The following is a 27,500-nucleotide window of genomic DNA, read 5'->3' on the forward strand; positions in this document are numbered from 1 at the left end:
TATATCCATCCATCTCTATCTCTATATCTCTCTCTATCTATCCATATATCTCTATCTATCTATCTATCTATTATCTCTATCTATATCTATATCTCTCTCTATCTATCTCTCTATCTCTATCTATTCTCTCTCTATCTATCTCTAGCTGTCTCTATCTATCTATCTCTGTCTGTCTATCTATCTATCTCTATATCTCTAACTCTCTCTCTCTAGCTCTCTCTATCTCTATCTATTTATCTCTATTTATCTATATATCTCTCTGTCTATATCCATATATCTATCTATCTATTATTTCTCTATCTATCTCTATCTATCCATCTCTATCTATCTATCTATCTATCTATCTATCTATCTATCTATCTATCTATCTATCTATCTATCTATCTATCTATCTATCTATCTATCTACCTATCTATCTATCTATCTATTCTCTCTATCATCTCTAACTCTATATCTATCTATCTCTATCTCTATATCTCTCTCTATATATATCTATATATCTCTATCCTTCTATCTATATCTCTCTATCGAATATCTCTATCTATTATCTCTATATATCTATATCTATATCTCTATCTCGCTTTATCTATCTATCTCTCTATCTCTATGTATCTATTCTCTCTTATCTATCTATCTCTAGCTATCTCTATCTATCTATCTATTCTCTCTCTATCTCTAACTCTCTCTATCTATCTCTATCTCTATTTATTATCTCTATATATATATCTCTATCTATCTATATCCATATATCTATATATCTCTATCTATTATCTATCTATCTCTATCTCTCTCTAACGATCCATCTATTCTCTCTATTATCTCTATCTATCTATATCTCTATCTATCCATATCTCTATCTATCTATCTATCTATCTATCTATCTATCTATCTATCTATCTATCTATCGCTATCTATTCTCTCTCTATCTATCGCTATCTGTTCTCTCTATCTATCTATCTCTATCTCTATATATTATCTCTATCTATTCTCTCTCTATCTCTCTATCTATTCCCTCTCTATCTCAATCTATTCTCTATCTATTCTCTCTCTATCTGTTCTCTCTATTCTCTCTATCTATCTAGTATCTCTCTATCTCTCTGTATCTCTATCTATCTATCTATCTAATCTATATATCCATACATCTATGTCATATCATATATCATATCATATCATATATCATCATTCAGAAACCTTAAATCCATCTCCCCACTTGACTTCACCATCCTTACCCACCTGTCCACCTCACCTCCTGCATTACCCCACTGTCCTTACTAACTACTACAACAGCACTCTCTCCACCTGTCTGAATCAAATCACCCCTATCAAAACCAAATTTGTCTCCTTAACTCACTCGGCCCCCCGGTTCATCCCGGAACTCCGCAAACTAAAAACCCGCAAGCACCAGCTTGAAAGACTTTACAAAAAATCAGGTTTAACGGTCCATCACATTGCCCAATCCAATCCAATCCATTTTATTAAATAGCACATTTTAAAAACAATACTGTTATAAAGTGCTGCACATATGTTTGTGATAACACAACAATGAATATATAAAAAAACGAAATAAATACATAACAAAGATAAATAAATACATAAAATGAAATTCAAACACAGTGGACCACACAATTCACACCGTGTTAAAAAGCCAGAGAATAAAAGTGGGTCTTTAGATGAGACCTAAAACACTTGACTGAGGAGGCCGTTCGAGTATGGAGGGGCAGAGCATTCCAGAGTCTGGGGCCAACCACTGAAAAAGCCCTGTCCCCTCAGGTTTTAAGGTTCGTCTTCGTCTCCACCAGAAGGTACTGGCCCCCTGACCTCAAAGCGCGCGCTGGACTGTAAACCTTAATGAGGTCAGCAATATAGTTTGGGGCCAGTCCATTCAAAGCTTTAAAAACAAGTAATAACATCTTTAAATCTATGCTAATAGTAACTGGAAGCCAATGCAAAGACGCAAGAATTAGTGTAATATGATCTCGTTTTTTGGCTCCGGTTAAAAGGCGTGCAGCAGAGTTCTGAACCAACTGTAAGCGTGAAAGGGCTTTTTGAGAAATTCCATAATAAAGTGCATTACAGTAGTCCAGACGAGATGAAATAAAATCATGCACAATCCGCTGAAAATGCACAAAAGATAAAAATAAAAAAACATATATTTCCTCTCTGCTTGCCTACACATGCACCTGGCCTCACGAGTTGTCATTGAGCCAAGGTACCAGTTTGGCTCTCGGGCGCATGGGTTTGCGTTGGGGCTCCTGAGTCCAGAATGCCAGCACATGCAGTAATAAAAGCTTGACAACTCTTCTGTGTCCCGCAAATCACCCTCATCCATGTGCGATTGAGCATATGAAATAAAAAAACTGGAGAAAAACACTGCAGTGTCCGGTTTGAGAATGCGAGAATAACGCACTGGGCAATGTGGTTTAACATGATCATTCAAAATGAACTCAAACTGAATCGGACAGTGATCAGAAATGACAGCATCCTGCACCATCAAATTATCAATGGCCAAATTACAATAGAGTACCAAATCCAATGTATGGCCATGTTTATGAGTGGGTCCCGACACATGTTGCACCAAGTTAAAACCATCCAGCATATTTAAAAAGTCTGTCACACATGGAGTGGAAGGACTGTCGACATGCACATTCAAATCACCCACTATTAAAACCCGATCATAATCCATCAACACGGGAACAACGAACTCAGTAAATTAATTGACGAAGACAGTAATATTTCTGTTTTTAATTGATCTGTAAATCACCGGACACAATACAGGATCATGTTTACCAAATTCAAAGCAGCTCAGTTCAAACGAACTAGGTGACACTTCTGGTAGAAGCTTATAGCTCATAACCAATACTCTTTAGTATTGTGGCAATTCCTCCTCCGCGACCCCCGCAGCCAGTGGGTCTGGGCGTACTAATAAAAACAGTCAGAAGGTAGCAGTTCGGTAAAAGGAGCAAACTCACCGGAGTCAATCCAAGTCTCAGTGAGGAATAGTAAATCCAATGAGCTTGAAGTAAATAAATCCCGAAGAATAAAAGTTTTATTCCTCACTGATTGTGCGTTAAGAAGCGCACATTTTAGTGACGCCTGGGAATCAGCCACACACTCGGCTCGGCTCAATGTCCGATGATTCGTGAGGTTAGCACCACCAATCTCGCCGGTCTGGCTAGGGCGCACAACCACCAGATGTTAGCTCCGGCGAAAATGCCAACCAGGATTTCAACCTGGTAAGACGGCTGCTTCGCACTCCCGACGCCTGTGCTTCTTGGGCAGCAGGGCCTTCAGTCGGAGCAGGAAATTTGGGACATCAGCCAGATAAGTTGGGCGCGACTTGTTTGGGTCATCAAAGCGATACGCTGCAAATAATTCCACAAAAGCTTTGATTTTCATTAATTTCTGGCGTTCGTACATCAGCAGAGAGCTCCTAGTCCTCATAAAACAAGATAAAAACAAACAGACAAACAGAAGTAGAGCTATGTGGCGTACCAGACACACCGGCGCCATCTTGTGACTTTTCCGTGCCTACACTGATGACATTCAGCTATACAAGACAGCCCTCAACTCCACCCGTTCCGCCTACTACTCCAACCTCATTTGCACTGATTCCAATAACCAAAAGGCACTCTTCTCCACTGTCGACAAACTCCTCAAACCCTGTGATAACATTTCTATCTCTTTCAACACTGAAAAATGCAATTCATTCCTATCCTTCTGTCAAACTAAAGTCGATGTCCTCCACTCCTCACTAACCTCCTCCCCTCTCTTCCTACCTGCCTCTGTCCCTCCTACCACTCTGCCCTTCTCTAAATTCACACCCGTCTCCTCTGCCGAGCTCACCAAAATCATCTCTACAATTAAATCGTCAACCTGCATACTGGATCCCATTCCACCATCCCTCGTCAAGCACTGCTTTTCCACCATCTCTCACCTCATCACCAACATAGTTAACTTCTCCCTCAACTCTTCCTCTGTTCCCTCCTCACTCAAACTTGCTGCTGTTACCCCCATCATCAAAAAACTATCTGATCAACCCTGATCTTGAGCAACTTCTGACCTATCTCCAATCTCCCCTTCCTATCCAAAATTATAGAACGTGTCATCGCATCGCAAATCAAAGCCCACCTCGACAATAACCAACTCTTAAACAATTTCTATCTGGATTCCGCACTCAACACAGCACTGAAACCGCCCTCCTCAAAATCACCAACAACCTCCTCCTCTCCTCTGGCCAACTCTCCATTCTCATCCTCCTCGACCTCACCGCCGACTTTGATACCATCAACCACTCCATCTTACTCTCTTGCCTGCAATCTGTCAAAATCACCGACAAAGTCCTCACCTGGCTTCACTCCTACCTCACACACAGGAAACAATTCATCCACATCAACAACTGTTCCTCATCCACTGCCCCTGTCCCATGGTGTCCCCCAGGGTTCTGTGCTCGGTCCTCTTCTCTTCATCCTCTAACTTCTCCCCCTCGGTCAAATTATCGGTTACCACGGTCTCCACTTTCACTGCTACGCCGACGACGTCCAATTGTAATCTCCACTAAATCCATCACCTCTACTATCCACTCCACTCTGTCCAACTGTCTTTCTGATATTAAATCCTGGATGCAAACAAACGTTCTTTTCCTCAACTGTTCTAAATCCCACCTGCTGATAATTGGCCCAAACTCCCTCACACAAACTGCCTTCAACTTCAACCTTACTCTTGACAACTCCACCCTGTCCGCCTCCTCTCACTGCCGCAACCTTGATGTCCTCTTTGACAATAATCTTTCTTTTGATCAACACATTACCCAAATCACCAAAACCGCTTACTTTCACCTCAGGAACATTTCTCGCCTCCGCCCCTCATTTTCCTTCACTGCCATTCAGATCCATGCGTTCATCACCTCCCGCCTTGACTACTGTAATAGCATCCTCGACGGCACAAGCTCCAAATTCCTCAATAAATTACAATACATCCAGAATGCTGCCGCCCGCCTTCTCACTCACACCCGTTCCCGTGATCGTATCAATCCCATCCTCAAAAACCTCCACTGGCTCCCTCACTCACCTTTTCCGCCATGCTTTTTAACATCACTTAATCTTTGCAATATTTTTTTCTTCTGTTGGTTTTAACTATTATTGTTTTAACAACAGTTTTATTTAATTCATTTATTCTTGTTGTGAAGGGTCTTTGAGTGATATGAAAAGCGCTATAAAAATAAAATGTATTATAAAAATAATAATACATTATTATTATTATTATTATGATTCCCATTATGAGTGGAAAACGAGGGGAGACTCTTCAAAGTACTAGACCCGCGTTACGAGCTGTGTTTTTATGTTCACGTTATTAGGGCCCGAGCAGCGAAAGCTGCAAGGACCCTATTGTTTTTGTAGAAATTATTAATATTATTATTATTTGTTATTATTCTGATCAAATGGTCGTATTTATGGACCCCTAAACATGCACAAAAACTCACCAAACTTTGCAGTCTCATCGGGCCTGGAGAAAAATTTGATATTTTAAAGTCGCCGTAAACGACGTAGGAAAACAAAATAGAATTCCAGCCTGTTTGACCTAGGCCTACGAAAATTGGCAGGCACGTGTAGCACCCTGAGACGTAGAAAAAAGTCCATTACAGCCATAGTCTAAAGTGTACAGGAAGTGAGCTATGAATTTTTGAATATCCAATTTTGGACCATTTGTGCACGTTTACAGGGTGCATACTTTTGCACCCATGTCCCGGAGGAGGATTATTCCAATTGACTTCAAACTTCGGATATATCATCTTGGGGCAAAACACTGGGAACATTTTTTTGAGTTTTCGCTAAACTATATGACGGGGGAGGGGCATCAAATTTGGCGTAAATTTTTTCCTTCGCCATACAGGAGAAAAACCTTAATAACTCCCCTGCACATGCTCAAAAAATCCCATACTTCACCTGTGCGTAAAAAGTCGCGACCTGAAGACATCTAAATAATGATATTCCATTATACATATAGCGCCACCTAGTGGCGACAAAAATTGTCATTTTTTACATTTCTATTTACCGCACGGAGCCCGTTGAATGCATCCAACTGAAAATTTGTCAGAAAGGCCTCAAGACATTGATCTTCCTCTACGCCGAATATTGTGACTTTTCAGTGAAGGGCGTGGCCTTGACGGTGCCGCAAAATCTGATTACTCATTGTGACAATAAAAACAGTTTGAACTTGACTCAAATCATCCAAATTTCTTGAAATTTTTCATATTTGATCATAGCCAAGAGCTGAAGACATCTACGAACTTATTTTTCATCGTAGTGGTAGCGCCACCTACTGGCTGAATGAAATACATGTTATTTTTCTTTGATCTTTTTCTCCTCGCAGCTTATCCAGGTCGACCTCAGAATTGCTTGGAAGACTCTGTAGACCTTCCTGATGTTAAAATACGACATTTGTGATTTTTCGTGAAAAGCTGTTGCCATGGCAACACGCCGTTCGCCAAAAAAACAACGCTCATTTTGAGGGTCTGAACATGCTCGGAATCTCACGAAACTTTGCACATACATCAGGCCTCGAGAAATCATCAAATATTTTTTTATTCTTTTGTGCGATTTGTAAGAAATGGCTCGCTAGCGCCCCCTAGAAATTTTTAAAAATTCAGCCCTGGTTGTACTTTTCACCTAGGTTGACGAAAATCTGGTGGTATATGTAACGGTTCAAGGCCTACAAAAAAGTCTCTTCGAGCCATATGCTAAACTAAACAGGAAGTCGACCCTTTTGAATTAAGTTTAAAGTATGAATTTGCTCTGATTAAAATAGCTGCTGGAACCTGACCCACATAATTTCTTCTAAAAATCTACTGACATTTGATAAAAGTCCAATCCTGAAGACATCTCCGAACGTATTTTTTATTGTGGTGGTAGCGCCACCTACCGGCTATAGGAAGTACATGTATTATTCTTTGATCCTTTTCTCGTTGCCAGTTAACCAGGTCGACCTCAGAATTGCTCGGAAGACTCTGTAGACCTTCCTGATGTTAAAATACAATATTTGTGATTTTTCGTTAAAAGCTGTCGCCATGGCAACGGGCAGTTTGCAAATAAAACTACGCTGATTTTTACAGTCTAAACATGCATGAAATCTCGCGAAACTTTGCACACACATCAGGCCTAGTGAAATCATCTTTTTTTGGGGGGGTTTACGTCGCAATTGCTTAAAAAATAGCTCGCTAGCACCCCCTAGAATTAAGAAAAAAAAATCAGCCCCGGATGTATGTTTCACCTATATCCACGAACATAGTTCGGCATCACATTGACTTTAAAGCAGCTGTATTGTGATCCACATGATGATATTTTGTCTAGATTTCATTTGATGAGAGTCTACACCTGAAGTTATCTAAAAACTAACTTTTCATCGTAGTGGGAGCGCCACCTACTGGCTAAATGAAGTACATGTTTTATTCTTTCATGTTATTCTCATGGCAGGTTAGCCAGATCTCCCTCATATTTGCTCGGAAGAGTCTCTAGGCCTTCATGATGTTAAAACACGAAGTTTGAGATTTTTCGCAAAAACCTGTTGCCATGGTAACGCCCAGTTTGCCAATAACACAATGCTGATTTTGAGAATGTAAACATACACGAAAACTCATGAAATTTTGCACACATAGAAGGCTTGGTAAATTAATCAATAATTAATTATTCAATTGTGCAACCTTTAAAAGGTGGCTCGCTACCGCCCCCTAGAAAATTTATAAAAAGTGGCCCCGGTTGCACACTTCACCTACATCTACGAAAATTTGGTAGTATATGAAACAGGAAGAGAACTGCAAAAAGCCTCTTAGAGCCATATGCTAAACCTAAGAGGAAGTCCGCCATTTTGAATTTACTTAAATATTTTACTTTTGGACTCACCTTGACTAAAAAAGCTGCTGTAACTTGATTCACATGGTAATTTTGATTATTCAGTTCCGATGTGCGCGCATCCGTGCCAGTACCCCAACGTTGCCAGGGCTGCGAGGGCCTTTTATAGCCTCTTGCAGCTCTAGTTACCTTTTATGTTAACATTCACTGTACATTTTGATAAAAATTAGCACTATTCAAATTAAAACCTGTAAGGAAAGCTTAGCTGGCTTAAAATGTCTTTTTTTTTCTTTTGGGGTTTTATATACATTTTAAATAAATTTTATATGTTTAACATGAGGAAAATTGTAAAAACTGTGCAAATTAGTCTAAAAAAACGATGTAAAAAAAGAATCATGAGCTCATGATCGTGATTTTATTTTTAAAAAATTGTAATGTGATATTTTTGCCTTATCGCCCACCACTAATATGTGGACGATGATTATATTTCAATATATTGTGAAATATAATTACTAAATCTCATATATGGGAATATATTACTTCATTTATTGCATGATATTTTATTGCAATATATTTTTGTTTCGTAAGGGATCAGAATGCCTTGTATTCTGCCCTTGTGACACGTTCTCCACTTTGTGCAACTAGACAGATAGTTAACAGCATAAAGAATGACATTCCAGAAGTTGAGTTGAGGATTTGTGTTAATTCTTTTTAACTCTTTTCCTTCCTCAGTTGTATTCCGTGACTCATATCTCCTTTTATATTCCATTATTTGTTGTAAAACTGAAATTATAAACAGAAAGTGAATATTACAAAAATATAATGCCCAGTCTTGTCTTTCACACTTACAAATAAAGAAGAGTAAATACACAGCATCTTTCTTACTAACATTTACATAACACATATTGCTCGTCAACAGAGTATCTAACATTCACAACATTTTCAGTTACCCATTTCAATAGATATAACAATGGCACCCCCTGCTGGACTTAATAAGCACACTGCACCCCCTAACACAGCAACGGTTCACCATGTTTATATATTTCAGACGTCTAAATCAAGCGAGAGACACAGCGAGTTTGTCTTTCGTGTAACAACAGTAGTCACGTCGCTTCCATTGCGCTCCCAATATACTACCCCGGTAGCGACGTCAGCGATGACGCGATGTGCGTGGGCCCTATTTTTCAACATAGATAGGTGCGTCCTATGTAAAGGTGAGGCTTATATATGTTTTTTCATTAGGTTTTTTTTAAATAGAATGGGTGCTGCTTATATAAAGGTGTGCCTTACAGTCCGGAAAATATGATAAATGATTTGCGAATGTTAGATGCGAGGAACACTGGGTTATTTTTAGGCAGCTAGGTTTCTGAGATGCGCTAGCGATCATCAGCTAAAAGCAAGCATTCGAGTCCCTAATTATGACACTCAATGTCTACTAATCACCACTTATTTTCATAAACTTCAACTACAATTTCAACCTTTGGGCTACTGGGGAATGAAAATAGAGAGCTTAAGGGGGGTATTTTTGGAAAAATATCAAAATTGACATTTTTTAGACCATCTAATGTATTTTTTTCAATAACTCAAAACTAATCTCCACGACATATGCCTGATTTTGTGAAAACGCATCACATATATATAAATGAATTACATGATGCTTGTATTTTTTTCCTGAGCTTTTTGTATTGTAACTTTATGACGTAATTGTGCAATACTTTGTCTTCTTACTTTATAGTTGACTCAGCAAAGATAGACCGGGAAGCCAGAATCCCCACAGAAACGTTGAATGGCTTGAAAGAGCTTGGACTGTTTGGAATCCAGATTCCTGATCAATATGGTAAGATGGAGAATGGTTAATGCTCATTTTTTCTTATTATCAGATCATACATTGTGATTTCAAATGTCGTCAATTGAGTCACCATTAGTCCCCAAAATAATTGCTTTGAGTTGATGCTGTGGTACATCAACAGTATTCAGGTAGCAGACATGCATATACATGTAGTTGTTGTCATAGCTTTGCATAAACTACAATCCCTGGCAAGAATTGTGGAATCACCAGTCTCGGAGGATGGTCATTCAGTTGTTTAAATTTGGATAAAAAATACAGATCACAGACATAACTGATACCAGTCCTCTCGAGAGGGGTTGGGCACTCTTCCACTCTGGAGTTGCCCATGGTGAGAGGCGCCGTGCAAGTGTGGGCATACTTATTGCCCCCTGGCTCGACGCCTGTACATTGGGGTTTACCCTGGTGGACGAGAGGGTAGCCTCCCTCCGCCTTAGGGTGGTGGGACGGGTCCTGACTGTTGTTTGCGCTTATGGAACAAACAGCAGTGTAGAGTACCCACCCTTTTTGGAGTCCTTGGAGGGTGTGCTGGAGAGTGCTCCACCTGGGGACTTCATCGTTCTGCTGGGGGACTTCAATGCTCACGTGGGCAATGACAGTGAGACCTGGAAGGGCGTGATTGGGAGGAACGGCCCTCCCGATCTGAACCAGAGCGGTGTTCGGTTACAGGACTTCTGTGCTCGTCACGGATTGTCCATAACGAACACCGTGTTCAAACATAAGGGTGTCCATATGTGCACTTGGCACCAGGATACCCTAGGCCGCAGTTCGATGATCGACTGTGTAGTCGTATCATCGGATTTGCGGCCGCATGTTTTGGACACTCAGGTGAAGAGAGGGGTGGAGCTGTCAACTGATCACCATCTGGTGGTGAGTTGGCTCCGATAGTGGGGGAAGATGCCGGTCTGACATGGCAGACCTAAACGTATTGTGAGTGTTTGCTGGGAACATCTGGCAGAATCCCCTATCAGAAGGAGTTTCAACTCCCACCTCCGGCAGAACTTTGCCCACGTCCCGGGTGAGGCGGGGGACATCGAGTCCGAGTGGACCATGTTTCGTGCCTCCCTTGTTGAGGCGGCCGATCGGAGCTGTGGCCGCAAGGTAGCTGTGGCCGCAAGGTGGTTGGTGCCTGTCGTGTCGGCAATCCCCGAACCCGCTGGTGGACATCAGCGGTAAGGGATGCTGTCCAGCTGAAGAAGGAGTCCTATCGAGCCTTTTTGGCCTGCGGGACTCCGGAGGCAGCTGACAGGTACCGGCTGGCCAAGCGGAGTGCAGCTCTGGCTGTTGCTGAGGCAAAAACTCGGGTGTGAGGGGAGCTCGGGAGGCCATGGAAAATGACTTCAGGACGGCTTCGAGGAAATTCTGGAGGAGGGTCCGTTGGAAGGTCGAATCTCTGATTCAGGAGGAGCAATGTGGTTTTGGTCCCTGCCTTGGAGCAGTGAACCAGCTCTACACCCTCAGCAGGGTCCTCGAGGGTGCATCGGAGTTCGCCCAACCAGTCTACATGTGTTTTGTGGACTTGGAGAAGGCATTCGATCGTGTCCCTTGGGGAGTTCTGTGGGGGGTGCTTCGGGAGTACGGGATACCGAACCCCCTGGTAAGGGCTGAACCACCGATGTCAGAGTTTGGTCCGCATTGCCGGCAGTAAGTCGGATTCGTTTCTGGTGAGGGTTGGACTCCGCCAAGGCTCCCCTTTGTCACCGATTGTGTTCATAACTTTTATGGACGAAATTTCTAGGCGCAGCCGAGGTGTCGAGGGAGTTCGGTTTGGGTACCTCAGTATTGCATCTCTGCTTTTTGCAGATGATGTGGTACTGTTGGCTTCTTCAAGCCACAATCTCCAACTCTCGCTGGAGCGGTTCGTAGCCGAGTGTGAAGCGGTCGGAATGAAAATCAGCACCTCCAAATCTGAGACCTCCTATGGTCCTCGGTCGGTAAAGGGTGGCGTGCCCTCTCCAGGTCGGGGATGGGATTCTGCCCCAAATGGAGGAGTTCAACTATCTTGGGGCCTTGTTCGCAAGTGAGGGTAGGATGGAACAGGAGATCGACAGGCGGCTCAGTGCAGCATCTGCTGTGATGCGGACCCTGTATTGGTCTGTCGTGGTGAAGAAGGAGCTCAGCCGAAAAGCGAAGCTCTCAATTTACCGGTCGATCTACGTTCCTACTCTCACCCATGGGTCATGAGCTGTGAGTCATGACCGAAAGAACAAGATCTCGGATTCAAGCGGCCGAAATGCGTTAGCGTCGCAGGGTGTCCGGGATCTCCCTTAGAGATAGGGTGAGAAGTTCGGCCATCCGGGAGGGACTCAGAGTCGAGCCGCTGCTCCTCTGCGTTGAGAGGAGCCAGTTGAGGTGGCTCGGCCATCTGATAAGGATGCCTCCTGGACGCCTCCCTGGTGAGGTGTTCCGGGCATGTCCCACCGGCAGGAGACGCAGAGGACGACCCCGAACACGCTGGAGAGACTATGTCTCCCGGCTTGCCTGGGAACGCCTTGGGATCCCTCCGGAAGAGCTGGAAGCTGTTGCTGGGGAAAGGGAAGTCTGGGCTTCCCTGCTGAAGCTACTGCCTCCATGACCCGACCTCGGTTAAGCGGAAGATAATGGATGGATGGATGAGACAAAACACAAAACCAGTCATTTCAAATGGTAACTTTATTCCTTTAAGAAACACGATGTGAAATCAAGGAAAACATTTTTTTAGACCACCATAGTAAAAAAATTAGAAAGAAACTAGAGCTACACGGAGCTACAAAGGGCCCTCGCAGCCCTGGCAACGTTGGGGTACCGGCACGTTGGGATGCTCGCACATCGCAACTGAATAATCGAAATTACCATGTGGATCAAGTTACAGCAGCTTTTGAACTCAAGGTCAGTCCAAACTTTAAAGTGAATTGAAAAATGCAGACTTTCTCTTAGGTTTCGCATATGGCTCCAAGAGGCTTTTTTGTAGGTGTCTTCATGTTTCATATACTACCAAATTTTCGTAGATGTAGGTAGAGCATACAACCGGGGCCTGCACAGATGAATATTTAATTATTAATTTACCAGGCCTTTTACGTGTGCAAAGTTTCATGAGTTTTCGTGCATGTTTACATTCTCAAAATCAGCCTTGTTTTATTGGCAAACTGGGTGTTACCATGGCAACAGCTTTTAGAAAAAAAATCTCAAACTTGGTGTTTTAACATCATGAAGGCCTGAACACTCTTCAAGCAAATATGGAGATGTGGCTAACCTGCCACGAGAAAAACATAAAAGAATAAAACATTTACTTCATTTAGCCAGTAGGTGGCAATCCCACGACGATGAAAAGTTAGTTTGTAGATGTCTTCGGTTGTAGACTCTCATCAAATGTGTGAAATTTTGACAAGATTTTATCATGTGGATCACATTACAGCTGCTTTTAAATTCAATGTGATGCTGAATTGTAAAGTACAATCAAAAGGGTGGACTTCCTGTTAGGTTCAGCACATTGCTCCAAGAGACTTTTTTTTAGGCCTTGAACTGTTACGTATACCACCAAATATTTGTAGATATAGGTGAAACGTACAACCATGGCTGATTTTTTTAATTTTTTTATTTTTTTTAATTCCATGGGGCGCTTGCAAGCCACTTTAACAATAAAACATGTACTTCCTTTAGGCAGTAGGTGGTGGTGCTACCACCTGTCAGATGTCTTCAGAATTCGACTATTATCAAATGTCAGTAGTTTTTAGAAGAAATTCTCATGTGGGTCGAGTTCCAAAAGCTATTGTAATCAGAGCAAACTCATACTTTAAACCCCCCAAGATTCTCCGATTTGACTTTAAATCATTAAATGGCCTCACCCCGGCGTAGGTCTCCGCCAGCCTCAGGTCTGCGGACTAGGCGATGCTCGAGGTGCAGAGGACCAAGCGAAGCCTCAGAGGGGATCGAGCCTTTTCTGTTGCTGGTCCTTCCCTCTGGTATGACCTCCCATTGGTTGTTAGGCAAGCCCCCTCTGTGTCAATTTTTCAAACCCGGTTGAAGACACATTTCTTTTCTCTGGGTTTTGATCAGACCTGAAATTTTCGGCTCTTTTCCGGTGTCAATTGTATATAGTGTTTTATGTCAATTTATTGGCTTTATTTATTTATAATTTTATGTATATTTTATATATTATTTAAATCTATATTTATTAAAATATGTATCACAGCCTTTTATTGTTTTTGTCCTTTATATTGTGTTGTTTGTAAAGTGCTTTGTTACAGCTCTAGCTGTTATGAAATGTGATGTATAAATAAAATTGTATTGTATTGTATTAATTCAAAATGGCGGATTTCCGATTTGGTTTAGCACATGAATCCAAGAGACTTTTTTGGAGGCCTTAAACTGTTACATGTACCACCAATTTTCATCGATCTAGGTTAAAAGTACAACCGGGGCTGATTTTTTAAAAACATTTCTAGGGGGCGCCATATTTTACAAATTGTAAAAAAAAAAATTTTTTGAATTATGATTTTGCCAGGCCTGATGTATGTGCAAAGTTTCGTGAGATTTCGTGCATGTTCAGACCCTCAAAATGAGCGTTGTTTTTTTGGCAAACTGCGTGTTGCCATGGCAACAGCTTTTCGCGAAAAATCAAAACTTTTGTATATTATGAACGCCTAAACACTCTTCAAAGCAAAGATGAGGTAGACCCGGTTAACCTGCTTGGATAAAAACATCAAAGAAAAAATATGTATTTCCTTCAGCCACTAGGTGGCGCTACGACTACGATGGAAAATAGGTTTGTAGATGTCTTCAGCCCTTGGCTATCATTAAATTTGAAAAATTTCGAGAAGATTGGATGATCTTAGTAGTCAATTTAAAACAGCATTAAGTTTCGTTGTGTAATCAGACTTTGTGGCACCGTCAAGGCCACGCCCTTTGTCGAAAAGTCACAATATTTGGCATCAAGTAAGATCAACGTCTTGAGGCTTTTCTGAGAAATTTTCAGACAGATTCGTTCAACGGGCTCCTTGCAGTAAAGCAAAATGTAAAAGATGACAATTTTGGTCGCCACTAGGTGGCGCTATATTTATAGTTGAAAATTATCAAATAGATGTCTTTAGGTCGCAAGCATTTACGCACAGGTGAGGTTTGGGATTTTTGGAATTATGTGCAGGGAAGTTAAGGTTTTTCTCCTGTATGGCGTAGGTAGAAATTCATGCCAAATTTGATGCCCTGATCCCATCATATACTTTATCAAAAACTAAAAAGATTTGTCCCAGTTGTTGCCCCAGGTCTTAAGATCATATATCCAAAGTTTAAAGTCAATCGGATGCATCCTCCGGGACATGGGTGCAAACGTATGTACACTTAAATGTGCAAAAATGGTCCAAAATTGGACATTGAAAAAGTCATAGCTCACTTCCTGTACACTTTAGACTATGGCTGCAATGGACTTTTTGAAACGTCTTGGGGTGCTACACATGCCTGGCAATTTTCGTAGGCCTAGGTCAAACTGGCCGGGATTGGTTTTTATTTTGCCAATCAAGATGGCGCTACAGAGGCATTTCGTTTGCGTCGTTTACGGCAACTTAAAAATATAAAATTTTTCGCCAGGCCCAATGAGACTTCAAAGTTTGGTCAGTTTTCGCTCATGTTAAGGTGGTCAAACATTGATTGAACGCGGAGAAATAGGGACCTCGCAGCGGTCGCTGCTCGGGCCCTAATAATAATCCATCCATCCATTATCGATACCGCTTATCCTCACAAGGGTCGCGGGGCATGCTGTAGCCTATCCCAGCTGTCTTCGGGCAGTAGGCGGGGTACACCCTGAATTGGTTGCCAGCCAATCGCAGGGCACACAGAGACAAACATCCGCACTCACAATCACACCTAGGGGCAATTTAGAGAGTCCAATCAACTTACCATGTATGTTTTTGGAGAGCGGTCGCTGCTCGGACCCTAATAATAATTTCTACAAAAACAATAGGGACCTCGCAGCAGTCGCTGCTCGGGCCCTAATAATAATAATTTCTACAAAAATTGGGACCTCGCAGCGGTCGCTGCTCCGCCTCTGATAATAATAATAATAATTTCTTCAAAAACAATAGGGACTTCGCAGCAGTTGCTGCTCAGGCCCTCACTACAGCTGCAAGCAGCTATAAAGGGCCCTCGCAGGTTGGAGGAAGAAAAAAAAAATATCCAAAGCAAAACATGGGACATCCTTACATCCTTTGCAATCACAATAATATAACAGCGGAAAACTGCTTGAATGGAAGACTATTTTTTATTTAATTAAGGTGTAATCCCGCGGAGGAGAAGCGCACTTGGCAACAGCTGAAGATGAAATATAAATACGTTGTTCAAACAGTTAAAACCTCGGCACAATACAATACAATTTTATTTTCATAGCGCATTTCATAACAGCTAGAGCTGTAACAAAGCACTTTACGTACAAACAACAAAATAGCCATAATACAACAAAATGTAAACAATAAATTAACATAAAACACTGTATACAGTAGACACCGGAAAAGAGCTGAAAATTTCAGGTCGGTAAAAAAGCCAGAGAATAGAAATGTGTCTTGAACCGTGTTTTAAAAGTGGACAGAGAGGGGGCTTGCCTAACACCCAATGGGAGGTCATTCCAAAGGGAAGGACCAGCAGCCGTAAAGGCTCGATCCCCTCTGAGGCTCCGATTGGTCCTCGGCATCTCGAGCAGCGCTTGTTCCGCAGACCTCAGGCTGCGGGAGGGTGCATAGAAGTGGAGGAGCTCAGAGAGGTATGCCAGGGCAAGGCCATTTAATGATTTATAGACAAATAGCAGAATCTTAAATTGTTAAAAACTCTGACAGCACTGGAAAACATTACATCAAAGAGCACAGTCATATGATCAGAAAGCACATTGTCCAAAACTTTCAAATTTGAGACCGATAGACCAAAAGTAAGGACAAGGTCTAAAGCGTGTCCTTGCTTGTTAGTGGAGCTAGACACGCACTGCGCCAAATTGAAAGAGTCAATGAGTCTTAAAAAGTCCTTTGCCAGTGTTTTTTCAGGACAGCACACATGAATATTGAAGTCCCCCATGAACAAGATGCGATCATATAGCAGCATGATCTCGGCAAGAAGATTTGAAAAGTTAGTCAGAAACTTCTTGTTGTATTTAGGAGGACGATAGATGACAGTGCAGAGCACAGCACTGGCAACTTCAAAGAAAGTGCCCTCAAAAGGGCCCTAACCCTAACCCTGCTGAATGATGTGGCGAATATACACTGTTTACATTTAAATTTGTTTTTAAAAACCTGAAGTTCTCTGAGCATCCAAGTAAGAACATGCAGGTGATAATAGTTCAAGCATCGCACCGCACTCACCGCGCTGGTCAAAGTCTCCGTCAGGAAGAGGAAATCGAAGTCATTGGAAAGAAATAGCTTTCTCAGGATAAACGATTTGTTCGTCAACAACAGGACATTCAACAACACTATCCTTGTAGGAGCAGCAGCAGGTGTGTGTGTCACCTCCAATTGGCCGGCCCTGGTAAACTCCTTGAGAAGTTGGCGATTTATACCGCGTCCGATGGCACTTGGTAGGTGGTGGCACAGCCGAAACTCCTTGCCGCAGCCGACGACGGGTATCAGGCAGGAGCCAGCAGCGGTGTCCCGAGCGAGCCACAGCGGAGTACATCCGTGCGTCCGGGAGCAAACAGCAGACGAAGCGTGCACCAGCTCTCTTTTCAGCCTCGCTAGCTGGCCACCACGTTTGCTTCCGCCGCGATGGGAGCGCTGGGAAACGGAAGATGTCAGCGGGCAACGTCTTCTTCCAGCCGTGCTCAAACACACTTGAACTTCCAACGCCGCACCGCAAGTTTGGCGATCATACACTGCAGAGCAGCAATCAGCCAAAACAGTAAAACCTCTCAAAAAGATAATTTTCTGGAAATGCTAAAACATCACTGTATGGTCTGATCTCTCGAATATTTAATTCTCTATGTAGTAATGCTGCACCTTCTTCCACGGGATCATGATCAAAAGGACATGCCACATTGGTCTGCACTGTGGTTGCACAAAATAAAATCATCTGGAACCAGACATTTATTTAGTAGATGCAGTCTACTAAAAATATATATCTGGATCCTGATGATTATATTTCGTGCAACCGCCTGAAGAAATAAAATTCAACAGTCAATTCAACATTTTTCAACTTTTTTCAGTTTACTGTGCCCATAGGCACTTCTCATATAGTGACTCAGATTTTTTTTTTAAATGACAGACGGGTGAACTAGGCTATGCTAAAACTCGCCTGAGAACTGAATGAATGATGAGATGAATGTAGCTCTTAAAGAGGGCGGGGATGGCGAGAAACTGGAGGTTCAGTCCAATAAACCTGGTCACGACCAGGTTAGGTTCATAGACTCTGTTACTGTGGTAACTGACTGGGAGCTGTTACCTGTTACCTGTCTCTCTGAAACCGACTAGTTACCCCTTTTTCTCGGGTTTGAGTTACATCCCTTTTTGAAACGGAAAACTCAGTTTCCCTCATTTCAGGGTCAACAGACTGAGTTTTCACTAAATCTGCTTTGTGAAACAGACCCCAAGTTACAACACAAAAATAAAAGGGGTGCTCATTCTTATTTGTACGTCTATATCCAATCTATGAATTGATGTGCTGCTAAAACAGAATCAGTATAAAATGCAGTTCTGTTGACGAAATTTAAAAGTACTTTCTCATGCAAAATCTTTTTAACTGACTTTAACTAGTCCAGAGAGTCTGAGACTATAATGCATCCCCTTTAAAGTACACTTGGTATTTTCCAGGTGATGCCACTGGAATGCATTCAGTAAAGACAGCAACATCATGTATTTTACCGAGTAAATGTAATTAATTGGTTGTGACAAACGGAACATATCTCCAAAATAGGGGTGCACAATATATCGAAAAAATATTATCGCAATAATGGCCTATTTAACATGCATATCGCAAAGACATGGAATAATTTTCTTATGGAATTCCATGCTTTTATCTGAATTGAGTATTTACCGTATTTTCTGGATTATAAAACGCACCTTTATACAAACCGCACACTCACTCTATTTTTAACAAAATAATGAAACAAACATATATACGCCTCACCTATCTAAAATAGGGCGCATCATCGCTGATGTTGTCATGCTGGGAGCGCACTGGAGGGGATGTGACTACTGTTGTTACGCAAAACGAACTCGATGTGTTTCTCGCTTGATTTAAAGAGCCGAAATATATAAACATGGTGAACCGTTGCTGTGTTAGGGGGTGCAGCAATGCCACCCACGATCGCAAAGGAAGAAAATTTAACGGACTGAGCTTTTATAGGTTTCCTGCTTGGCGGAAGGCCGAGGGAACCCTCAGACATGTCAAAACGAAGTCGGATGGCTTGGTTATCGGCTGAAAACATTTGACCTTGAACAACTTCCGTCTTGGGCGAGAGTATGCTCCGTACATTTTCAGAACAGTAAGTTAAAAATAAAGTTTAGAATCTTCTTGCTTTCTCTCTTTGTCACATACGTGCATGCACTCAGTGAGTGAGGTAAAAGGAAAGGAGGAATGACCAACGATCACGTACACTTGAAATAAGTATGTTTGTTTGTGTGGACGGTTCACTAGCAAACACACAGCACGTACCTTCGTCCGAATGATAGTATTATTGTTTGCTGCCTTCATCATCTGCAGGTCCTGCATCTACCCATTTGTAAATTGCACATGAGAGGCTAAAGATTTATGTTTCAATTGCTCCGAAGTGGAGGCACTCACACTACACACAAGGTACGCGAAAATATCCAGCGCACACAAAGGAGGAAGTGGGTGCGGTTCGTAGCTTCACTCAGTATTGGGAATAATCTAGGGATCCAAACCATTTATAATGTCTATTTTTGCAAGATATCGTTCTCTAATTTATCCTTATAAAGCACTGCCAATTTCTTGCATTTTAACATGCTTTTGAATCCACAAATACACAGCCTTTAACGTACGCTCATTCACAATAGCTCCCAACATGGTGGATAATGACGTTGTGATGACGCATGGGTACTATTAGATATTTACTGCACTATTAGATTATTACACAGCAGCAACTTTGCTGATTAAAACGGAACAGAACCAAGAGAAAATAAAGTACTTATCTTCATTTCACTGCCTTGCCACTCCAGTTTGTCAGCGTTACTTCCGCATACTACGTAATTCATAACCTAGTGCATAGCACCCTCGCCTGTTGAACTCCTCCACCTGCAGTCACATCCTGTTAATGGCTATTGTATTGTTTTGTAATTCCGGTTAGACATCCCCTACCGGTGGAAGAAAAATCCACAGAATAGCCCCCTGGGGATGATGATTCTGGGTGTCCCAATACTTTAGAACAATATGGCCGCCACACCAGGGGAACCCAAGGGGCCAGAATTCTAGCTGTAGCTTATGTCCCTCTCCAAGATGGCCGCCGCACTGGGGAGACCTCGGGGCGAGTATCCCCAGTATTGCTAATGTCCCTGCCCAAGATGGCCGCCGCACTGGGGAGACCACGGGGTGAGTATCCCCAGTCTAGCTAATGTCCCTGTCCAAGATGGCTGCCACACTGACTAATAGAATGTTCATTGAAATTTTTTAAAATGTCCCGATTGGATTGGGTCCTTAGCGCCTGCTGATGATGTCATGCTTTATAAGATAAGAAGATAAGATAAGAGTGCCTTTATTGATCCCACAGTGGGGAAATTTTCATTGTTACAGCAGCAAAGATATAGGTCACACAGGGACGGCAGCATAATGTGGCCATTAATGTGTAACATTGACGGCAGACATTTAGGATCAAACCTATGTATATATACACAGTAACATGTGTATATACACATGTATATGCACACCAACCTACATCTACATAAAAAGTATGAGGAACACTCATTTCGGCCTGTACATAGTACAGAGGAAAAAATACTCTAAGTAAGTGACAGTGCTGCAGTGCTGTAGTGAAATGTAAGGGACAGCCTTGGATAAAAATAAAACTAGACTAACAGTAGTGGGGAATGTTGAGTATTGCACGGTATTACAGTAGTGGGGAATATTGGGTATTGCACGATATGAGCTCAGGTGCAGGACTGCACAATTGCACTAATGTCCGCCAGTTTATAGAGACTACACAATGTTCTTGTTAAAGAGTCTGACAGCAGCAGGCAAGAAGGAACGGCGGAATCTCTCCTTTGCACAGCGAGGGGTGTAACAGTCTGTCACTGAAGGAGCTGTGGAGTGCTGTTAGGGTGCCCTGGAGGGGGTGGTCCGGGTTTTCAAGCATTGATGACAGCTTGGCCAACATCCTCCTGTCCCCCACCGAGTCCAGGGAGCAGCCCTGACCAGTTTGTTCAGCCGCTTCTTGTCCTGGGCCGAGACGCCGCTTGCCCAGGTGACCACTCCCTGGAAGATGACTGATGCAACCACCGAGTCATAAAAGTTCCTGAGGAGTGTCCCCTGAACCCCAAAAGACCTCAGTCTCCTGAGTAGGAAGAGTCTGCTCTGACTCTTCCTATAGAAGGCGTCTGTGTTGTCGCACCAGTCCAGTTTATTGTTCAGATGAACACCCAGGTACTTGTAAATTGAGACTCTCTCAACATCTGTTCCCCAGATATTCACTGGTGCAGGTGAAGAGTGCTGGCGCCTACCAAAATCCACCACCATTTCTTTGGATTTCCCCGCATTGATAAGGAGGCGGTTCTGCTGACACCAGTCCACAAAACCCCCTGAGTAAGTTCTCTGTACTCCCGATCATCTCCGCCTGTGATGAGGCCGACAATCGCAGAGTCGTCAGAGAACTTCTGCAGGTGACAGGTAGGGGTATTGTAGTTGAAGTCCGAGGTGTAGAGGGTGAACAGGAAGGGAGCCAAGACAGTTCCCTGTGGGGCCCCCGTGCTACAGAGGAGCACGTCAGACACACAGTCCTGTGTCCTCACATACTGTGGCCGGTTTGTGAGGTAGTCCTGGATCCATGTGGTGAGGTGGTGGGCCACCCAGCTTGTCTCCCAGTAGGGTGGGCTGGATGGTGTTGAAAGCACTGGAGAAATCAAAGAACATGATCCTCACAGTGCTCCCCGCCTTCTCCAGGTGGGAGAGTGAAGTGTGGAGGAGGTAGATGATGGCATCATCCACACTGATGCCAGGCTGATACGCGAACTGGAGTGGGTCCATTGAGGAGCTCACCAGGGGGCGCAGGTGCACAAGGACCAGTCCCTCCAGGGTCTTCATCAGGTGAGACGTCAGCGCCACTGGTCTGAAGCTGTTGAGCTCCTTCGGGTGGGGGGTCTTTGGCACCGGTACCAGGCAGGATGTTTTCCATAGCTGGGGGACCCTGCCCAGCTTCAGGCTCAGGTTGAACATGTGCTGGACAATTCCACACAGCTGGTCTGCGCAGGATTTGAGGAGCTGGGGGCTGATGCCATCTGGACCTGCTGCCTTCCTCGCCTTCATCTTCTTCAGCTGGTTCCTCACCTGAGATGTTATGAAGGCCAAGGCTGGGCAGGAGGGAGTGGTGGCTATCTGGTGTACCTGGGAGCTGGAGACTGTGGAGAAAAGGGGGGAGGGGGTGACACGCCCAGCAGGAGGAGTAGGTGGAGGCTGCAGCAGGAGAGACTGAGTGGAGGCAGGCATCTGATCGAACCTATTGAAAAAGAGGTTCAGCTCATTTGCCCACTGCAGGTCCCCCCCAGTGGGTTGTCCGTGGCCTGAGGTGGTCTTCAGGCCCCCCCAGACTCCCCTGGCGTTATTCTGCAGCACCTGCTCCTCCGTCCTCTTCCTGTAGGACCTTTTCCCCTCTCTGATCCTCCTCCTCAGCTGGCGCTGCACAGTCTTCCGCCCCTCAATGTTGCCTGACGCAAAAGCCCTCCTCTTCTCCTTCAGGAGGGCTTTTATGTCTGGTGTGATCCAGGGTTTGTTTTTGGAGAAACACCTTACTGTCCTGGTGGGTATGGTGTTCTCCATGCAGAAATTTATATAGTCTGTAACAGTGTCCGTTAGACTACAAATGTCTTCCCCGTGAGCATCGCTGAATACTTCCCACACAGTTGTGCTGAAGCAGTCCTTTAAGGCCTCCTCGGCCTCTCCAGACCATCTCTGAACCGTGCGGGTCACAGCTGGCTGCCTGCGGACCAGAGGTTTGTACACAGACTGGAGAGCCACCAGGTTGTGATCAGCTTTGCCCAACGGGGGGAGGGGCTGTGATGTGTATGCCTCCTTGGTGTTGGCATAGAAAAGGTCCAGTGTTTTATTGTCTCTGGTGTGGCAGGTGACATACTGTGTGAATGAAGGCAGAGAGGAGGAAGGGGAGGCATGATTGAAGTCACCAGAGATGAGTATCAGGGCATTTGGGTGCTGTGTTTGTAGCCTGCTCACTGTTGCAGTCAAGACATCAAAGGCTGTGTTGCCGCTGGCAGCTGGTGGGACGTACACGGTCACCGCAATCACATGACTAAACTCTCGCGGGATTTAGAATGGCCTCATGCCAACAGCTAGCAGCTCAATATCCCTGCTGCAAAGCTGCTCCTTAATCGTTATGTGCCCAGGATTACACCATCTATCGTTCACAAACACAGCCAGCCCTCCTCCTTTCCTCTTTCCACTCTCCAGCGTCCTGTCCGCGCGTATGATTTGGAAGCCGTCCAATTCTACGACCGCGTTCGGCGTTAGCGCTGTTAGCCACGACTCCGTGAATAGCATCAGGCTAGCCTCCCGGAAGTCCCTCTCATGCCGGGTAAGCGCCGCTAGCTCGTCCATCTTGTTGGGGAGCGATCTAACATTCCCCATGATAACAGACGGGAGGACGGGATGGTATCGTCTCCTCCTTTCCCGGCGTTTAACCCCCGCACGAGATCCCCGTCTCTTCCTCCTCAGCTCACGGGGGATATCGGGTCTCGCCCCGGGAACCGGCGCAGGGTTAGCACGGAGTGCTAACAGCTGATTCCGGCTGTAAACACTGGGGGCTCGGCTCCGAGCCAAGTCGCCGGACACGATCTCGCAAAAAATAGCCATCATCAGCAGCAAGAATACCGCAGTTTGGGTGTCCATTGCTACGCAAGTTACGACTATCAACTATATGAAAAAGGTTTGAGGTAGAGTAATATTAAAGGACAAAAACACACGAAAAGGCTCACCGATGAGCCGGAGCTACTGTAGCGGGCTGCCACTCTCGCGGCGCCGGAAACGTTTTTTATATTTTTTATATTTCTGTAATATATTTCTTTGCCTCCATGTTTGTCAACCACCTAGCTGCTGTGTTTTTATGTTCAGAGTTACTAAATAAAAAATAAAATAAAGTACATAACTGCTACTTTTGCGAGGCAGCTCGTACGTCACTTCCGCTTATGATCCGAGAAGAAGCCGCTGCCCGTCTTGTGAAACAATATCAAACTGGAAACAATTTTCTGGTTCACTTGGGCTGCAAGATTCAATGAACTGTACATTTAGTGAAGTAAAACGGATAGGATCATATGATTGGTATGATGTCTCCAGCTGACTATTTTAGAGTGGCAAGGTATGGATGTGGGTGTTCCTGTCGGAGAACACAGGCCCGTATTCCACTTGACACGTCTGTTTACTGTGGTCTGCAACAACACAGACAAAGAATAACCTAGCAACATTATCCAATGCATATCCATTAGTTAACAATGTACCTAACCATTAAAATTGTCTGTATTATTTGCAATAAAACAGTCAAACAATGCATACAATACACATTCACACATTTCATCATTAGAATAGTAAGCATACTAACCAAAATAATTAACGAATGATCATCGACGTGACATCATCACGAAAACATGTCTAGGCTATAATGTACAGCAATTACCCGACACGAACCTGACTTATTTAACTCACCTTTTAACATTTACACACAACAACAAACGTGGTGAAACACGGGAGATTTGCAACTACTGAGTTTGCTGGCACAAACAAACTAATAGCTAGCTGTGTCGAAGGAAAAGAAAGAAATGAAAGCACGTACTCTCGCTGTCAACACTTAGCGCTCGAGTGTGGGACATCCCAGCCCTACATCGAAACTCAATAAATTTATCAAATGCCAACAATTACTAATAATAAAACAAGGTGAGATTTCTAACAAAGTATTTCTTAATAAAGCGTGTTTTACTCCGAATAACTTTTCACCACAATCCAATTCTGAAAGCCATGAAAAGTGAGGTGAAGTCTTGAGTCGGCATGGAGACGACCGAAGAACGATCCCCAGTCTTGCTAATATCCCTGTCCAAGATGGCCGCCGCACTGGGGAGACCTCAGGTGAGTATCCCCAGTCTTGCTATTGTCCCTGACCAAGATGGCCGCCGCACTGGGGAGACCTCGGGGTGAGTATCCCCAGTCTACCTAATTTCCCTGACCAAGATGGCTGCCGCATTGGGGTTTTTTTGGGGGGTGAAAAATGGGAAATATTGGGGAAACGGTAAATTTGGGGAACGTCGAAAAAATACTACCCCGCAATGCATGCATTTTCTGAATGTTCTGAAACTTGAAGGAAGTGAATCAGGTGAAAAATGTTGAAGGAGTCGCATGCCAAAAAAGTGGAGTGGAATAATAATAATAACTAGAGAATGCAATTTCTGGAGAAATTGCGTGTGAAGGCGAAGGAAGCTGAATGAAAACTGCGGAATGCGTTGGAATGAAGTTGAATGTAGTTGAATGAAGTTGTATGCTACTGAATGAAGTTGAATGATACTGAATGAAGTTGAATGATACTGAATAAAGTTGAATGATTCTGAGTTAAGAGGAATGAAGTTGAATGAAATTGAATGAAAAGGAATGAATTGAAATGAAGTAGAAATAAGTGGGATGAAGTTGATTTGAATGAAGTTGAATGATACTGACTGAAGTTGAATGATACTGAATTAAGTTGAATGATACACAATTAACTACAATGAAATTGAATGAAAAGTAATTAATTGAAATGAAGTAGAATTAAGTGGAATGAAGTTAAATGATACTGAATGAAGGGGAATGACCTCTATGAAACACTGTGGAATGCGTTGAAATGATACTGAATGTAGTTGAATGACCTCAAATTATAGAGAATAGCCTGTAATGTGGAGGACATAAAAAATAAGAAGGGAAGAAAAGACTTCAGGTTCATTTCCGGGTCATTTGAGTCACTTCCGGACCATTTCCGGGTCATTTGGGTCACTTCCGGTCCATTTCCCGGTCATTCTGGTCCATTTACGGGTCATTTGGGTCACTTCCGGTCCATTTACGGGTCATTTGGTTCACTTCCTGTTCACTTCCGGATCATTTGAGGTCACTTCCTGTTGAATATGGGTCACTTCCTGTTGATTTTGGGTCCTCCCTCAAGATAGCCGCAATGGGGAGACCTCGGGGTGAGTATCCCCAGTCAAGCTAATGTCCCTGTCCAAGATGGCCGCCGCACTGGGGAGACCTCGGGGTGAGTATCCCCAGTCTTGCTAATGTCCCTGACCAAGATGGCCGCCGCATTGGGGAAACCTCGGGGTGAGTATCCCCAGTCTAGCTAATGTTCCTGCCCAAGATGGTCGCCGCACTGGGGAGACCAAGGGGCAGTAACACCGGTCCACTGGAAATGAATGGTGAAATTGTGTGGCTTTTTTTAGGGTGAATGAGTTGAATGTGTGGGAAGTAGGAATTTCTGGGGTGTTGAAAGGCTGAATGTGAGTTGAATGACTTAAATTTGTGGAAATTAGGAAGGTGTAAATGTGAAGTTAAATGTTCCAATTGAAATGAATGGTGAATAGTTGAGTTTTTGTGGGCTTTTTAAGTGTCAATGAATAAATGCGTGAAAAGTAGGAATTTGGGGGTGTTGAAAAGTTGAATGTGAGCTGAATGAGTTGAATGACTTGAATTTGTGGAAATTGGGATGGTGCAAATGTGAAAAGTTCGATGTGCCAATGGAAATGAATGGTGAATCGTTGAATTTTTGTGGGTTTTATAAGGGTGAATGAGTTGAATGTGTGTGAAATAGGAATTTGGGGTGTGTTGAAGAGGTTGACCAATAGGAGTTGAATGAGATGAATGTTGTGAATTTCAAATTGGAATGATGTAAATGTGAATTGTTGAATATGGCAATGGGAATGAATGTTTTTTTGGGGGTGAAAAGTGCAAAATATTGGGGAAACGGTAAATTTGGGGAACGAAAAAAAATACTACCCCGGAAGGCATGAATTTTCTGAATGATTTGAAACTTGAATGAAGTGATTCGGGTGAAAAATGTGGAAAAAATGTGTTTAAAAGTGGAATTATAATAATAATGATAAACTATAGGAATAACATATGTGTGAAGGCCCCACCACCAGGCCTTGCTCCAGAGGAGGTGACCCGCGTTCGGGCAAGGGAAACTGGAGTTCATAAATGTTTTTCATCATCAAGGGGTCTTTTGAGCCGTGCTTAGTCTGGTCCCTCAACTAGGACCTGTTTGCCATGGGTGACCCTGCCAGGGGCATAAAGCCCCAGACAACTTAGCTCCAAGGATCATTGGGATGCGCAAACCCCTCCACCACATTAAGGTGACGGCTCAAAGCAATATCATAGTCGTACTAGAGAATGCAATTTCTGGAGAAATTGCGTGTGAAGGTGAAGGAAGCTGAAAAGAAACTGCGGAATGCGTTGGAATGAAGTTGAATAAAGTGGAATAAAGTTGAATGATACTGAATGAAGTTGAATACAGTGGAATGAAGTTGAAAGAAGTTGAATAAAGTGGAATAAAGTTGATTGATATTGAATAAAGTTGAATAAAATGGGATGAAGTTGAATGAACTCTATGAAAAACTTTGGAAAATTTTGGAAAAAGGGGGAATCGATCCAACGCTGCCTGCACACAACTCCGTGTGTAC

At 43.3% G+C, this 27,500-nt stretch overlaps 1 protein-coding gene across 9 annotated transcripts in view; it reads left to right on the plus strand.

Moving 5' to 3' along the window:
* The window catches only part of acad9 (acyl-CoA dehydrogenase family, member 9), a 173,588-nt gene that overhangs the window by 22,047 nt on the left and 124,041 nt on the right, over positions 1–27,500 (plus strand). For all 9 annotated transcript variants that reach the window (XR_015088071.1, XR_015088070.1, XR_015088069.1 and 6 more), the window contains one exon: positions 9,580–9,681. Coding sequence is in view for 6 of the 9 variants with exons in the window: in XM_086040012.1 (XP_085896138.1) it covers positions 9,580–9,681 (102 nt within the window). In the remaining 3 variants the exon portion in view is untranslated. The remainder of the gene's footprint in view (positions 1–9,579; positions 9,682–27,500) is intronic.

The sequence above is a fragment of the Filicampus tigris genome, chromosome 9, assembly GCF_054856515.1.
Source record: "Filicampus tigris isolate MCC_2025a chromosome 9, RoL_Ftig_1.0, whole genome shotgun sequence".
NCBI classification, from domain to species: Eukaryota; Metazoa; Chordata; class Actinopteri; order Syngnathiformes; family Syngnathidae; genus Filicampus; species Filicampus tigris.